This window comes from Helicoverpa armigera, chromosome 5 (genome assembly GCF_030705265.1).
Source record: "Helicoverpa armigera isolate CAAS_96S chromosome 5, ASM3070526v1, whole genome shotgun sequence".
Lineage (NCBI taxonomy): Eukaryota > Metazoa > Arthropoda > Insecta > Lepidoptera > Noctuidae > Helicoverpa > Helicoverpa armigera.
Window position 1 is genome coordinate 8,780,052 of NC_087124.1, and position 16,902 is coordinate 8,796,953.

General features: G+C 36.8%; 1 protein-coding gene across 5 annotated transcripts in view; it reads right to left on the reverse strand.

The window, feature by feature from the left end:
• Positions 1–305: 305 nt before the first annotated feature.
• Positions 306–16,902, reverse strand: part of LOC110373311 (formin-binding protein 1-like) — a 35,370-nt gene continuing 18,773 nt past the window's right edge. The window contains exons 2-15 of one of the 5 annotated variants that reach the window (XM_021330664.3): positions 12,363–12,478; positions 11,902–11,952; positions 11,145–11,289; positions 10,250–10,401; positions 9,461–9,617; positions 8,551–8,688; positions 7,725–7,931; positions 6,153–6,179; positions 5,040–5,138; positions 3,531–3,624; positions 2,860–3,016; positions 2,056–2,333; positions 1,466–1,641; positions 306–1,095 (exon numbers count right to left, since the gene is read on the reverse strand). In XM_021330664.3, coding sequence (XP_021186339.1) covers positions 1,469–1,641; positions 2,056–2,333; positions 2,860–3,016; positions 3,531–3,624; positions 5,040–5,138; positions 6,153–6,179; positions 7,725–7,931; positions 8,551–8,688; positions 9,461–9,617; positions 10,250–10,401; positions 11,145–11,289; positions 11,902–11,952; positions 12,363–12,478 — 1,794 coding nt within the window. In that variant the 3' untranslated portion in view covers positions 306–1,095; positions 1,466–1,468. Of the gene's footprint in view, positions 1,096–1,465; positions 1,642–2,055; positions 2,334–2,859; positions 3,017–3,530; positions 3,625–5,039; positions 5,139–6,152; positions 6,183–7,724; positions 7,932–8,550; positions 8,689–9,460; positions 9,618–10,249; positions 10,402–11,144; positions 11,290–11,901; positions 11,953–12,362; positions 12,479–16,902 lie in introns of all 5 variants that reach the window. The other 4 variants (XM_021330739.3, XM_021330590.3, XM_021330891.3 and 1 more) reach the window with 4 other exon arrangements.

Here is a 16,902-nt window from a genome sequence, read left to right on the forward strand (position 1 = left end):
TTACCACTGGAAATTTTAACAGGCAATTCTATTTATTTGCTGTGTTTTGGAAGTAGTTCTATCCGACTTTTACTACAACAACCTACTTATTTTTGTGCATGTATGAATCTTAATGCTGTCGCAATGTATTTCATAGTACCAAATCTCTGTTACAGGGAAGAGGGTATAGAAATAGTTTGACACATCCTACCTAACAGTAAATAATTAAACTGGCTAACACAGTAAAAAAATTGAAGTTGTAAACATTTCAAACTGAATTTCCTGCGATAAAATGTGAAGATGTGTCAAACATATAAATGAAAAGATTGTTGTAATCGTCGCATAATTTTATATTTGTAGAAAACTTGTATGCTTCACTCTCATACATCATCTCACCTAAATATAAATACATGAACTATATATACGTTCTCGCAAACAGCGTATATTCAGAAAATAACATCGGCTAATCGTGACTTTTAGCTAGCTTTATTAGATAATATTATCCTATATAAAATTCAATTAAAGTAAGTATTATACAATACATCGCGTGTGATAGTTGACACAGGATTCCATATTACATGTTATTCATAAATCATTATAATATGTCGATAGCATTTGAAGTTAAGTCTAAGTTTACATATTTTACACATTTCATAACACCTACGCTTTATCTATTTTTGCTATAATTTCAAATACTCAATGGCAAATAACATAAAAGCAAGATTACAACTATCATAAGTACGAAATATAAACTTATTACGTAAACAGCTGGCACAATGAAGATCTAGATGTGTTACACCACATTACAATTAACATTACGCTATTACGGTATACTTCATACATGAAAATATGTATGCTATATAACCAACAATATACACAATAAATAAGATCATGGAATGTTTCCGTTTTTGTTCAATGGTGGCCTACGCCAGGATAACAATCGGAATAGAAAGAACACGATAAAAAAATAATGCGAACATTTTCGATACGATAAATTATAGCAAAAATACTTGTTACTATATAGGCCACAAAACATTAACGTATGCACGTGCGAGCGAGCGAGCGCAGCGGCGCCGGCCGGCACAGGCACGACTGTTCGCGTGGGGTACGTCATATCTGAAAGAAACCAACAAAACATTGTTAGCGGATCTCAAAATCAGTAGATGGAGGATGCTAACATGTTTTTTTAACTCCGGTCATTGCAACAAACTTCTGTTTTTGCACACAGTTACGTCAGCTGCATTATTTCCATTAATTTTGATCTGTCCCCATTGAGCCCATTTCTCTTTCACTATCAGCAAAATACGAGATAGTTTGCATGCTCTTTGCATTCTTGGCTCCGGGTTACTTTTTTCCATACTCGAATAGAATACAGTCTTTGTCACCCGGGCATACCTCAATGATATAATTTTTGAAATCGATTTAAGCAAACAAATAAAGGAAAAATCTTCTTTATAATATTACTATAGATTCAAAAGACAGTTACCAGCTAGTGCGCATTGGCATCAGCGTAAAGCGTGGTGGCGATATAGGTGGTGGGCACGAAGCCCTCCTCGCGCGTCAGCTGGCGCCGCACGCGCGTCCAGCCGTCGCCCGCGTCCGTCTCCAGCACCAGCAGCCGCTCGCCGCACTCCATCTTCATTGTGGAACCGCTGCCGATACCTGCGGGAGGAACAATACTTAGTAAGATTGGTTTTATACATATTGGGTAAGGGTGATTTTAAAACTGAAATCATAGGTTCTCAGCTGCATCCAGTTGGAAAGGAAGCTGACACCAAACATTTGGAAAATGGCTTGGGAGAGGATAAAGGAAAGAGTGATTTTGTTTGTAGTTAGGGACACCATTTTTAGGGCAACAGTGGGTATATGGATGACAAACAGGTAAAAACAATGGAATTGAAAGCAAAACTATGTCAGAATTAATATAAATAAATGCATGTAGCGTACTTTAGTTTTATAGCTAGATAATAAAAAGCATCCAGCAACACATAGGGAAAGTTGAGGTTGTGTTTACGACAGTTTCATTAAAATTTTTACGTAGATTAAAAAACATAGCATATCAACATTTGAACTCACCTTCAAAAGCGTACAACGCCTTACAATACCCAACGGGCTGCAAATCAGGCTCGCAGTAATAATAATCAAAGTCCGACTCATGGTCATTATCCTCGTGCTCCTGGTCGTGGTCGTGGTCGCCGTTGGCGTGGTCGCTGTGCGCGGGCGCGAGCTCGCCGCCGAGCCCCGACTCGGGCGAGCCGCCGGCCGCGCGAGCCCCGGCGCCGCCCGTGCCCGTGCCCGTGCTCACTGAAGACTCCGAAGCCGACCGCGATAGAGACTCGCTGTTCGACCCGATACTGTAAGCGTGTTGTACTTATTAATGGTAAATGTGAAAAGACTGGTCAAGTGTCAGACTCGTGCATGAATAACACGAACAGATTGACAATGAAGTCTTAGTAACAGGGTCCCATTTTATACCCTTTGGGTACGGAACCCTAAAGAGGGGGGCAAAGCGTGGTATAACGATATCAATATGTAATCAACTCAGCTGAACTAATGTCGTCGTATACATTTGTCATTCATTTTGTAACTTGCACCAAAAGAAAATTCGAATAGAGTGAGTGCAATTTGAATAGGTTGTGTGATCATCAAATACAACAGTTCAATCACTTTGAAACAATGGAATGAATTGATTGATCGCCTTTTGTATACATTGAAATCCTTTGCCATTCCGTCGTTCCAGTATGCTTAAGCCATATCTGGCCGACATTTTTGTTATTTTTTAAAGCCCAAAGACTATATCGATTTACAGCAACAATCAGAAAGTAATAAACAAATGCATTTATTTCATATTTACACTTTATTTTAACAGCTATCTCATACCTAGTGGCCTGTGTAGACGGCTGGGTGCCATTGGTCCTGGCGGTGGGGTGCAGAGGTGGCGCCCCCACCTGACTGTTGGCCTCCGCTAGAAGCTTCTCGAACTTGTTCAACTGAGCGCGAAGCTTCTTCAGCTTGTCGCAGCATTCGTTCAGTTGACCTGGGGAGCAGAGGTATATTAATTTTGATACATATTTCAATTACTATATACGAAATACCGAAACAAACTCAAAAAAAAAAGAGGGAGCAAAAAGACACGTCTAGGCAAATATGTAAAGCACAGAATTAAAAAAAAAAACAGTGAGAAGACTCATTTGACCAATATAAAACTGAGTTTTTGGGTAAAAGTAAGGGTAAGGGGAAAACTGTTTTTAAGTTTAGTCATATGATCATAAATATTTGAGAACCTAAGTCATTTATATGTATTTTGTAATAACATTTGTTTAACATGCGATTTACAGAAACGGAGCTATGGCACAAAAACTGTCCTGTTACTTCCTAATTCGTCTAAGTATTGTTCGAAAGAGCCCCGGCAGAAGGGCTCCAAAAGGAAAAAGGTAGGTTCTAGTTAGTAGAAGATTGAAACACATGACACATGGATCCATTTGATGATTTCCCACTTTCAAAATTAAACTATAAACTAAAATAATAATGATTAAACAAGTACAAATTACCTTCGACAGTCATAGGATCACCGAGCGCGGGGCTCGTTTCGTATACTCCTTTCATTTTCATGAGACCTTCCATCGCTGCTTGCTCTTGAGCCACCTGTGCACACAATTATGAATTTAATCAGAATTTATTAAATATTCATGACATAGTAATAAATCTCATTGAAGGCATATGTACGGTTTCGCTGCCTCCCGTGTGAAACTTCTTACAGCAACCGGGTGAAACATTCACCGTCGTACCACAAAAAATTGTAAACGTCTGTTAAACAGTTGTCTAAAAACATGACAGATTATGACGTTGAAATAAGGTCCGTTTGGCAGCCACCTTTTTTAGACAAGTGTTCAACAAATGTTTAAGTTTTTCTGTTAGAGATTGTTTTATATCGGAGCTAACCGAACAAACTGTTCACTTTATACTATAGATATCTATCTGTCTTCATATATACTTAATCAGAGACTATTTTGACATCAAACTCTTCAGCTTGTACTATAGTATAGATAGATCTCATAATAGGAAAGTCTATTTGAATAACCCTTTTCCTGTAAATCAAGCCTGACCAAATAGGACTCAAGATTCCTAATCTGCATAGTTTAAATATGTGAATGCAATAAAATGTAAAGGTCGACCCGTGCATTCATTGAATACCTATAGGTCTTCTTAGACACACTATTACGCGAAAGGCATCCGTTCTAACCGCAATGATTTTGTATAGGTATTGACTTTCAATATATTGTGAAACTAAAAGGAAAACGACTATTACTAACGGCTCAGCAAAACCCGTTGACCTGTGTGTATGTGAGTTAAATATATAATCCTCTGCTCATGTATTAATTCATATTTAAATGAATAATACTTATGTGGGTTTATAAGTTATGCTTTTAAAGTGATACAGCTAAACCGTTTTAGATAAAACTTCATATGGAGGAGATTGCACTTTTGAGTGTGGTAATTCCCTTAGGATGAGAAAATGGAGGTAGAAAGATGATAACGCAAACACACTATATTAAAACTGTTAAACAATACTTTTTATAATTTATACAAAGACCAAGGTCTCATATTAATCACCATGAAACGCAATAGATTATGCGCATACATTGTTTGCATTTAAATTATGACCAGCATTAAATTTAAACCTGTCAGTATGTATGTAAGCTACATGTCTAGTCCATGTAAGTTTTTTATGATTTATAAATATCTTTGTTTTCTCGTGTTTTAGTTGACGGTATATTATGCCATCAACTAATATATAAAACATAGGTATTTTCATCCAACGTCTCACATATTATGTTGTTTAGGTACAAAATAGTATCAAAGTGAACTTGGTGGGTGAGTACCTAATGTTTCATTAGATACTAATAAAAGGGAAAATAAAACTCACTGACGTATGGGAAAACACATAAAAAGTACCTATTAGAAATAAAAACTCCTAACGAGAGCTACTTTATGTTCACACAGGGAAAACAGAAGCATTAAACTACAAGATAACAAATTATTTATATTACAATACCGACCTGCTTACTCAACTCCATAACTTTTGCTTGAAGTTTATTTTTCTTCTGGTTCGGTGGCAAGTCTGAATAATCCTCCTTTCCATCCATAGACATGTTATTCTGAAACGCATACCAAAGGTTAAAACCTCATTGCTCATACACTTATCTATGACTGTGCAATATGCAACCATACACCACGAAATCTGTCAACTCCACTAAAATACCACCCTGTATCAAAACTTTGGAAACCATTATCTACATATAAACTCTGTGAATGTCCTTACTTTATGTCTAGCCTTAAACACGTGTTTCATTATAAACATGCTGTCGACAAATCTACTGCCTCTCACAAACCACGGAAAACTTGTGTTCTAAATGTTAATTTAGAACTACATCACCCCACCGTCAATAAAAGCCAACTGTCGGACATTCAAGGTAAATAACAATTATTTAATTATAAGTGACCTTGATTAATTGTCGTTGCTGTAAATATAATACCATAATAGTAAAACAGGTAATATACACTAAACAAATACTTATTGACAACATCAGTAAGTACACAAATGTAAACAGAATGCAAGTGCGCTGAAAACAATGGAAGCCGTGCAGGCATGGTACGTTAGAACAAGCGATACAAACCAACCAACAGTATGTCGAAGAGAAAGTTTATTGGTCAAATCCTATCATGAAAGAATCGCATTACTCATTACTGTTTCGTAAATAAATCATCATGCCATTCAGTAAGATTTGTGAGAAACGTCACGCAAACATCGAACAACAGCGGGTGATTTACTGTATTGTTCTGAATTCATAAATCGTCATTCAAGCTGACGAATTGACGATTGATAGAAAGATCTAAGAAAATATTGGTGAGAAATTTACTCTGCATTTTCATTATTTCACAGCTACACGATGAGAATGTGAACGGCATTGCGACAGGTCTTACAGAAAACGACCATGCTTCACATCTAGTACTTATGAGTTTACATCAAACAATCAATCAAAACACAAACAAATGCAAGTCGCTATCGTTGTTATAACAAACGACGTTACGTGTGTACAAGTTAGACCAATAAACAGTCTCGGGCACACATCACCGAATGCATCAGGACTCACGAGTCACGCAGGACTGACCTTGATAGAATTGCAGGCCTCGACAATCTTCTGTGGCAAGCGTTAGCGGCGCGGGCGGGGGAGGCAAACAGACAACATTAACATGAGTATACTCCGCCGCTGCCAGTACCATCGCGCCACGCAATGTACGTACAATATATTGCAGGAGAATACAGCGTGTCACATAGGTTTCATTCAAAACCTTATTTCATAACTTTGATGACCACATTCACTTATACGAAATTTGAAAAAATTGGGAGGTCATTATATATTCCTCCTCAAAACAGTATGATGTCATGTCCATTCACAACACATTTTTGTCTCGTGACAATGGACAGGAAAATACGCAGGTACTGGTCGATCACACTTTGAGCTTGATCGGACACATTGAGTCATGAAATAAAGTTTATAAATAACATTTGAAATTAAGTACAGATGGAAAAAAGAAAAAAATAAGTATTGTATTAAACATTGTTGAAGAGGGTGTTATTCATAATCGCTTGTTGTTTTATCGACAGTAACAGAAGCCAGTGACTCATGCTAATGACTTATATCCCCACCACCGCGGGGCAACTTACTTTTTCCACATGACATGGCACCAACGCCGCCAGCCAAAATATCAATTGGTTGTTATTTGTACCCATGTTAGGTAGGGATCGAACAGGGATTGAAAGATAAAAATAAATTAGTACCTCCAACTTACACATAACAATAAATAGTATAAGACCCGCTGGCGTTTAGTCATCGTGTTTTTAATTTTACTCAATCAAGTGATTTGATTACAATAACCGCTTCATGACTATACGCCAGCTGTGTAAATAATGAACAACATAATATGTAATAAAGTTTAAATGATATAACATCAAATCGTATTGTACAATAAAGTAAATATAATATAGAACCATACCATGCGAATATTTGGATAATATTAAAAATTCATGACCGAATAAAAGCTGATATGAAGCCCATACATAATTTCAAGCACACAGCCCCATAACCTTATAAATTCTGCCAAAATAAAATTGAACGTACAATATGTTTGAATACGATAATACAGCAGCTGTAATATAATCAAATAATAATAATACTCCAATCTACGTATGAAGTCAGCATCCGCGTTCACATATGCCATATATTATTATTATACCATAAGGCAGATGAGTAACTAGATGTAAAAATAGGTTATCATTATCGCGTAGAACAATGCTGTCTTCATAAAACATAAAACAATGACCATGTAATATAATAAAACCGACTACAAGATACCTTTATTGTGTCCTTTGGTTCCTCAAACATGAAAATGTTAACACCTGTAGGTGGGTTCATGTTAAGAGAGACAAGTACGAGCGAAGCACAGATTGGAGTAATACGAACCGACCCTGAACTCCCTTGAAGCTTATTTTTCTAGCTGGAAAACGCACCTATTGTCGGTGTTTTAACGAAACAAAGGAACTTTCATCGGTCGCATTGAGTGATTGTTCAAGGCTCATTGTAAGTCCACACTTGACTTTGTAGAGCAAGCTGCACTTGTGCTCTCGAACTTGACTCTTTAGCATATCCCCATCTTTCCACGTATGCATATGTTCATCTCACCTTGTTGGAGCTGAAGATGGATAGTAAGCCAACTCGTTTCTTGATCTTCGTGCCGGAGACGGTTCCCCGCGCCGCGGTCAGATGGTTGTGTGGGTGGTGGTGTGTGTTCGCTGCGTCCGTGGTATCTGCCCCCGAAGCCGTCTCGAATTGGAAGTCTTCAGGAGGCACGAACCCTGACTTATACCTGTCTATCACTAATTTTGTGTCCTGTAAAATAAGAAATTGTTGTTACATATTTTTTTATTATTTTTTATAGTCACTACTACACTTTAGCTCGCTGTAAGATCTCGATAGGTCATAAAATTCATAGTAATGACTGTAACCCATTTCTTAGTTTAACGATCCTTATAAAATGTTTAATATCGCCGCTAATAAACTATTTTCTTTGGAACATAAACAGCATAGGAATGGCGACGCCTAGTTTTAAAGATAATATTAGTCAGAGATTGATAAACAAAGCAATATGTGCCTCTAATTTTAATGTTATGTAAACTTGAGAGATGGCCGCGACCGGTAAATAGTGCGTACAATATTCAGCACACGTGTACAGCATAAGTGGATAATTGCTATCATAATATCAATACAACAATATAGAGCTTGTTATGAAGAAGAATGTTATTATTCGAGTATTAGATAAAATTATCTAAATCACGGCATTATATAAAGCAATATTAATGACTATGTCTCCGATATGATCTAGTGATTCTTCGTGCTGTTTTCACAACTCGATACAAATCTCGAGTTAGTACGAGAGTTAGCTATTAATGATCTAATTCGATCTTAATTACTTCAGTGACGTGCTTCTACAAAATGATGATAATCTTACCTCTTTTTCATTAATACTATTTGCCGCCGTCTCCATGCCGTCAAGGCACTGCATAATTATCGGAAACACCTTTCTTTCCACGTCCACAGAACTCAACATGAAGTTCTTAATATTTTTTATCCGCTTCTCGTCTAAGTCCTGCAAACATGAAAATTACACGTTAAAAGAATAAACACGTTTCCGCATAAAATTATACTAAAATAGTGGACGTGTTTTATGTATGTCTCTGCCATTTGACCTAGTTGGCGCCCCGCCAAAATGCACCATACAAAGTGGTTGCACTATTGGGCCCAACATTCTCCAGAATTTCTTAAAACTTACACAATGTATCATGTTTGCATTCAGAAGAAAGTTACAAGTCGTAATTCATAAAACATTTCATAATCATATTGGTCACCTCGTAACCGAATAAATAAATCATAATTAACATTATAAATGTGTGTCACTAGTATAAATCGATGCAAATAAATACTGTAACAAATTATGACAGATATATTAAATGAAAGAAGTAATCATTTATCCAATTCTTTAATAGATTGGATACCTTATTATGACTATGGTACATATTGTGGTTCGTGACAGTAAATCGTTAGCAACGTAATTTATTAGTTAGCCGTCATTTGAGTTGCGGTTCAAGATTATTTTCGGGCTCACGATATAATGCCGCAGATAGTGTCCCAACGGTACTTGTCACTCGAAACCAAAGTAAAAGTAATGGCCCGTGTGTTTGTGAACATCCATTAAGTTAAGGTAAAACCACTGTTGGGAACTCGAAAGTGATAACACTAATGTTAGTGTAGCATTGAAATTTAAACAATATTTCAATGTAACCAATGTTTGTTTTGTCCCCTTCAACTAGTGGTGGAATTCCTAGATAAGAAAGTCTACGAAATATTAATATCTAGCTCACCTGTAACTGTTTGAAGACATGCGGCAGTCGCTGTTCGTAATGCTGCCTTTGCGCTTCATTTGTTTTACGTAGTTGATCCATGTACTCCTGTTTCGCGTCTTCGCACGCCTGACTCCGGATTTTCATGTTGGCTTTCTGTTTTTCCACCTCCGCTCGACTGCAATTTAATGTTATTATGATTAGAAGAGATACCATGACATGGTCATACAAACGGTATATCCATGAATTTCCTTTAAATATTCCACTTATTTTTCAAAAATAGCTAAAATGGAAATCGCAAAAGAGTATCTTGTAAAGAGCTGATACTTAATCTTGGCGAAATTGTGTCAAAGGAAACATTGTACGATGCTATTTAATTTAGCTCCTTCTGAAATGTACGCTTTTTCATGTAATTTAACATGAAGCATAACCATAAAAATTGGCACGATTCTTCAGACACTATGGCATGTTCACCCCGTACGGTCTATCCCATCTATTGTGCTGTATTAAGTATTGAACCTATGCCAACCGTGTTTATGAGGTCAAGAATACATATATATTTTCTTGATGCCAACTAGCGTTGTACGGGCTATCAAAAACATTTGTATTATTTGAAATAATATAGAAGGAAATAATGTGAAAATGATTCTGATAACGTCGAGTTCAATGTTAACATTGAATTAACACAGCATAACAATTCGATTACCACGGCGTTTACAATTCGCTGTACAGTTTACGCACTGTTTAATCAGCTGTATATTTTCTGGGTCAAGACAGCATTATCGGTGAAGTAGTCTATTAGATAATCACCTCAGATTAAGGTCGGCGTCTGCCTTTTGGAAGGTCTCTAGTGCTCGCTCGGATTCCCTGGCCGCTCGCTCGTACGATCTCCGCGCTCGCTCCAAAGAACCTATCGATGAGTTCAACACTCCCATTTGTTTTGCACCTTCGTTTAAATGTTGCTGTAATTTTAAAAAACATTGGTTTATTACCAACAACCAAATTAAAGGAAGACAATCAAGATCAAAGTTATTCGAATCCCGAGATTCGATTTTGAGCTATAAGCCAGTCGATGTAGTCATGTTTATTTTTAGAATCCCTGCGTTAAGGTACCGGCTATGCCATGCCGTGGCGGGGGCGTCTCACAAATACGTTCATCGTATGGCAAGTGAACAAAAATGTTAGGATGTTAGGAGGACCTACAATGTTTATAATACCGCATTCAAGTTTGGCAAATAAAAACCTCGGAAGAGTGATAACATCAAGCAATATTTATTAGAGCATAGCAAACTATGTCTACTACTACGTGACGATTTCCGTTCAGATAATCCTGAATAAAAACAAACATGTGGTTTTTCTGCTATTCACAGAAGATTTTTTATCATATTCCAGCGGTCATACGTGTTAGCAATATTTTCCTTAATAAACACAAGGCACTATTAATGCACAATATCTGCACGACTTGTGTAGCTGGCTGTTTTCTTTGCTAGACTATTTCACGATATTCTCTACTGAGACGATTAAAATTTCCTGCTGCGTTTATTGCAGTTTCACTCGCTAAAATTATTGTATGAACACGGACAGTCTTATTATAGAAACTTTCTTTAACGCATACTTGCTTGGTACATTAAATGACGAATAAAGACAGACTCCTTTAGTAAAATGATCTAATGGCTGACTCATTAAGGCGTATTATTGTCCTCACCTTCCTTTCTTCTCGCAGCTCTTTGGCGAGTAGATGCAACTCTCGTACTACATTTGATTGTAGGTTTTCCGCGACTACTTCTCGTTGTCCCGCAAAATCGTTTAACTCTTGAAGTAATTGTTTAAATGCTTTACACGCCGTATACCTAAAATAATCATTTGTGTAAACAAAAATTTCGCCAGCAGTAAACACACAATATGGTTTACGGAGCTATGAGTAATTTGTAGTTCCACCGAAAGTCATCAGACGTAGGCAAATAAATTAAAGTAACAGATCTATTCTTTAAGTTTGTTCTAAATCTTTCTGAGGTCCGGTTCCACATCAATTTCATGATTCTATCATACAATTTTCGGAATCGATGAATCACCGATTTCGCATAATCGGCATAATTTCTTTGAGCCGATTTCGCCAAAAGGATTTCTGTAGTGCAAAATATGTTGTGCAAGTTTACGAGTATTACAAACGACATAAATCCTGAGTAAGCGGTACCAAATAAACAGGCATAAAAATGCTTGGCTGTACGATTGGCGTGCCAAATTCAGTTTCACGATAAACCTCCTTTGGAAAACATGAAATATCACATATAGCTTCTATTCTTCTATCTTGATTATTGTCATTATTTTTATCGTGAATGTTTTAAAGTCAAGATTAGCGATGATTCAACGTCCTTGCAAAGGAAAAGCTAACACTCGTAGGTAAATAAGATTTTTGTGGAAATAACGATGTGAATGATTCATTTCCTATTCAATATACTCACTGGTATTCATCTTCTTCTTTTCTTTTTGGTTGATAGTTTTTAACGAGCCTCCTGAAAAATACCAAATTACATAAGAGTGCTGAAGTAAACTTGATCATATTAGTAAATTTCCAAAAGGTGCTAACAATGAATCAAACAATGCTTAACTTTATAAGTTACTAATCCGATTACATTCTAACCCACGCAAGCTTCTCAATAGAAAAAGTAAGGTATAGTTAACACTATAATCTGTTAAGACACGCTACAAGATTAGCGTTATAATCGTAATTGCAACAGTTATCATTGTTATTGATTAGATAACCTTTCATAATAATAGTATCAGGAAGATAGGCACTTATCATCGATCTTTTTATAGAATTGCAACTTTTTGGCTTGGGAGAACATATTACACTTTCTAACGGTGTCAGTTTAAATATCTATCTTGTCAATTTTAAGCTTAGGATTGATAAGGATAATTTTACCTGAGTTTTCCTGCATATTCTAATTCAATAGCACACCTCTCCTTTACGAAGTTTCCATATTTGTCTAAAAAATCAATTCCTTTATGTGTATGGGCGGCTAAGTTATCATACTGATCCTGTGAACAAAGAGAAACAATATTTATAGTAACGGTATTGTAAGTTTATAGTTTAGTCACAGTTTCTACTTATAATGTTGTATTATAAAAGTAATGAACAGCAAAACAATGGAGTACCTAATGATTATAAAGGCAGAGGAAACGGCCGGCGATAGTCGGCCATCCCAGCGGAAAACTATCGAGTAATACCGATAACTGCTGTTGTTTGACTAAGGTTATTCATTCTCATTATTATGTTTGCTACACATTATTTACCTATGCCATTAATATTTTATAACACATTAAAGTCTGTGGGAGCTGGGTCAATTTTTGTAATTGATGATACAAGTTTTTCTAAAGGCCTTTCGATTCCCACCGAGGGTGATGAGGCGGACGGGAATCCAGAGATCGCGTGCTGTGATGCGCACGCGATTGTACTTCCTAGCCGCCCTTGACTTTTAGCTAAGTGCAACGAGTGCAACGACACCGCTCTCACTTTAAACACCTCCAAATTAAAATCTCATTCCTGCACACCACATTAATATTGCATTACGACTCGTGAATGAAATATGTTATTAGTCTGATGTTGTACGCTCGAACAAATAACGGACGTGATAATATTTGGCGTCTAATAGCATTAATTGAATGCGTAGCGACACTACTCAACTGCAATGAACGTTTTGTAGGCACGCATTATATGAAATGTGAATAGAATATTTTTAGACATGACACCGTCTCGCAAACGTTTATATTCAAAAAAGTTCTAAAGCACTGGAATGGAGGCGGCTAAGTATCTCGATCCCGTATGGAGAGAGTCACCAGTTTGAATGGGATTAATAAAGGCGAAGTGGGACAATAAAGAAATAATAGACGAGGAAGACAAACTATTCAAGTGGATATAAATTAATGAGGTTCGTACTCTTCACTCCAATATGAGATGTTGCCATTTTTTTAATAATTGTGACCTAATTTATGAATATTTCTTTTTTCTTATCAATTTGTCACATCCGTTCAATTGGCATGATACAAAATTCCTAATGATTATGTATGAAGTTATTTCTGGGTACGAACACATGAAATAACTTGATTCATAATTTAATTATTATTTGTACATAAAGCCACTTTTGTTCATATGATTTCAAATTCGCGACTTAATTTAAACATTGGACTTATTTGAGTCTAATAGTGTTTTTCTACCGCTTTACATAGAGGACTAGCACAGATAGTTAGATTAAACTACTCGACTACAGTTAATTACCAGTAAGTAGGTACATTAACTAAGTTACTTTCTCCACAGTTTCATGAAATTAAGTATCTAAATTCATATGAAAAATTGCTATTCTCGTTACTTTATCCTAACGGCATCAAACTACATGTCTGCGTCTTTTACCCGAGAATAGACAAAGGAGTTTCTTATGATAACACACGTACATTCTATACCATACAGAACGAAGAATATACCGTTGTAAGAACTCTGTAATTGCCGTTTTACCTTTAAAAGATATTAAATTAAACGTCAACTATGAATAGATGATAGTTGATCACAAATAAATATACGTAGTAAATTAAAAAGATATCGTATCTGATACTCTTGAACTTGACTTGCAAAAAGAAGCAGTCACTTGAGTGGTACCATTGAGTGAAAATGATTGTGTGTTTTATCAAATAATTAAGTACCAATATCGGTTTACAGTTAAGAACTGCGTATGTATGTCGTATATAATAGGATGACGCAAAAAAAATACAATGGTTGACGCTTAGAGTAGTGTGGTGTGGTGGGTTGGTTCGTTAACCCTGATGCTGCAGCGACATCGCACAAGTCCGCACGCCACTGTGAGAATGGCCCGACTGGACGTGGGGAAACCTGATTTGTGACAACCAACTGTGATACGTTTGACGTACGTTTAAGTGCGAAACATACTCAGCATCATGTACAAATTACGTTAAGGATTATACGCAGGAGTAATTTACTTAATTAGAGGAAGTACCCATCAGCGGTCGAGCTCGTGTTTGTGATCAACATGCTAATTCAGAGACTAGATTCCAAAGCTAATAAACACAAATCTTGATACAAAAAGGCTGCTTTAAAAACTTTAGGAATATTTATGCGACATATCAAACAGGTCACCTATTTCTAGTGCCATAACGTTTGAACCAGATTGGAAGTGGCAATTTAACAAATAGCGTTGGATGGAAGTATGGTACCTCACATGTCTGTGGTTCAAAAAGGCGGTTGGTGGGCGGCGCCGTGGCAAAGGAATGCGCACACGCAATGTTGAGACCATGATCGCAGTCATCAGTATGCTGAGCACACTCAACGCGGTTACCGACACGTGTTCTCTCGGCTACCTTGGCTAATTACTACGATTCAAATTCATATTTGACAATCAATACGTGACTACTATTATACACTATATTTTTTTCCATAATATCCTAGGATATATCAAGTTAGTGTTTCATTTTAAATTACATTTTTGCATCCATAATGCAACATTAGCATAAAGAATCCAGCCTGTGTATCCCCATATGCATAAGATGTTGATATTTTTTCTTGAATTATAAACTCAAACGGCGAATCAAATTAGGAGTCTGATGAAAGGATTTAACGTCTTAGTTTATTCGCACAATTTCATGGTCTCATTGCAAAAGTATGTCATATTTGGCAGTCGGTGCGGGAGTGTCAGTGAACCTGTCACGGCGTTCGTGCATCACGGCGCGGCTCGCCGGGTCGAGACTCGAGACGGCATCAATACTCGATAATTGGCACGTCTCTTCGGACGATAACCAAATATTGTCATAGCTGCGTACACAGTATCAACAAAGTCTAACGGATTAATCCGATTTTTAACCGTAACATACATGGGCACGCAATGTATGTAAGGTATTTTTACGATCTTCAAAGGTTAGCAGGTCTTCAAATTTTAATTGCTTAACATTTGCTATGGAGGTTTATGAGAGTAGGCACCGGGCTAAGTGTAATTGATTGTGGGTCACTCTGGTAAACCGGCTTTTTTTGAATAATAGTCAGTTAACAATGTAATTTAACTGCTAACGGGTATGGCAAATGACCTTGCGTTCTAGGTATCTGAACGTCTCACCTGAATGCCAATGTCACTCACACACCACAAGTGTATCGTATAACACGAATGGTAACACGTATAATACTGCATTATATCTCATATATCTTATAGTCGGAAAGACGTGTGAAGAGCTAAAGGCTTGTGTATAGCTGCACGTATGTTATTGATGCAGGGAGTCGTGGTCGTAATTTTTCTCATGCGTTTTGCAATGTTGACTTCCGGCACGTCTCGAACATCAACATTTATTGGAACTGCGGACAGTCATGCCGGAACAGTCTGGGTCGGCAGAACAGATTTGTTTGATCGACTGGTCGTTCGTCGATGACTCATAGTGGAGGAACGCCCTGGCCCTGTCCTTTGCTGATTAGCACTCATTACTCATCGTTTGTTAATCAGACAACAATGCCCGTAACAAAAAGATAAGATTACGCGACGTTTATGAAATCAACAATAATTATGCTGTATAGTTTTCGACACCAATTGTCCGAAAACAGTTACAATTGTGAACTTTGAAGTGATTGGAAGAAACGTAGTAAGAACGTTTAGTACATGAAATTCTTTTAATTGTTAATGCGAAACTAATAGAGGACAAATATGAAACTCGAATGTTTGTCTTAAACTTAAGTACTACTAAGCAGAATCTATGGGATGGGTACACTTTCCATACTGGAGAAGCAAGATTAGAAGTTTTAAAGCCATTCAGGATGGACGGGAGTAGGTCTAACATATTATTTTGAAAATTCGTGCATTTGGTTGTGGAAACATTTGAGGAAAAAATACCAAATGATGTCATTATTTAAAACATCATTACGGTATGCTCGATAATGGCTGTCCCTTTTGCATCCCAATACTGAGTGTAGGTAGGTTTTTGTCATCCATTCGAGTTTTTAGAGTACCTATTTTTCCTTAAATTTGGTTAACCCACAGAACTCTTTACAATAAATGCCTTGTTATTATTATAATATTTCTGTAAGTTAAGCGATCAAGACCATAATAGCTTAATTAGGTCCTTATACAACTTATTATCATCGAAAAAGTAATCATAACAAAGATTAGTAAAGTTATATAAAGTTATATCGAACACGTTTTTCCTAGTCTGTGAATAATAATAGTCTTATTCCTATTTGCATCCATTTCATAACTAGCCACAAATTGTGCAATAACAAGGCACATGTCATAAAAAAAATGAATTACATAAATATAATTACTGTATAGGTGCAGAAATTGAACCCCTATTGCACAAGCAGCGGGTGGCCCTTTTGATGTACGCCCACGTCACCACGGCACAAGTTTTGCTCTTACTTTATATAAGTAATTCAAGTAGCCTTGCATAACGATCCACTTTACAGGTGACATAATTCATAT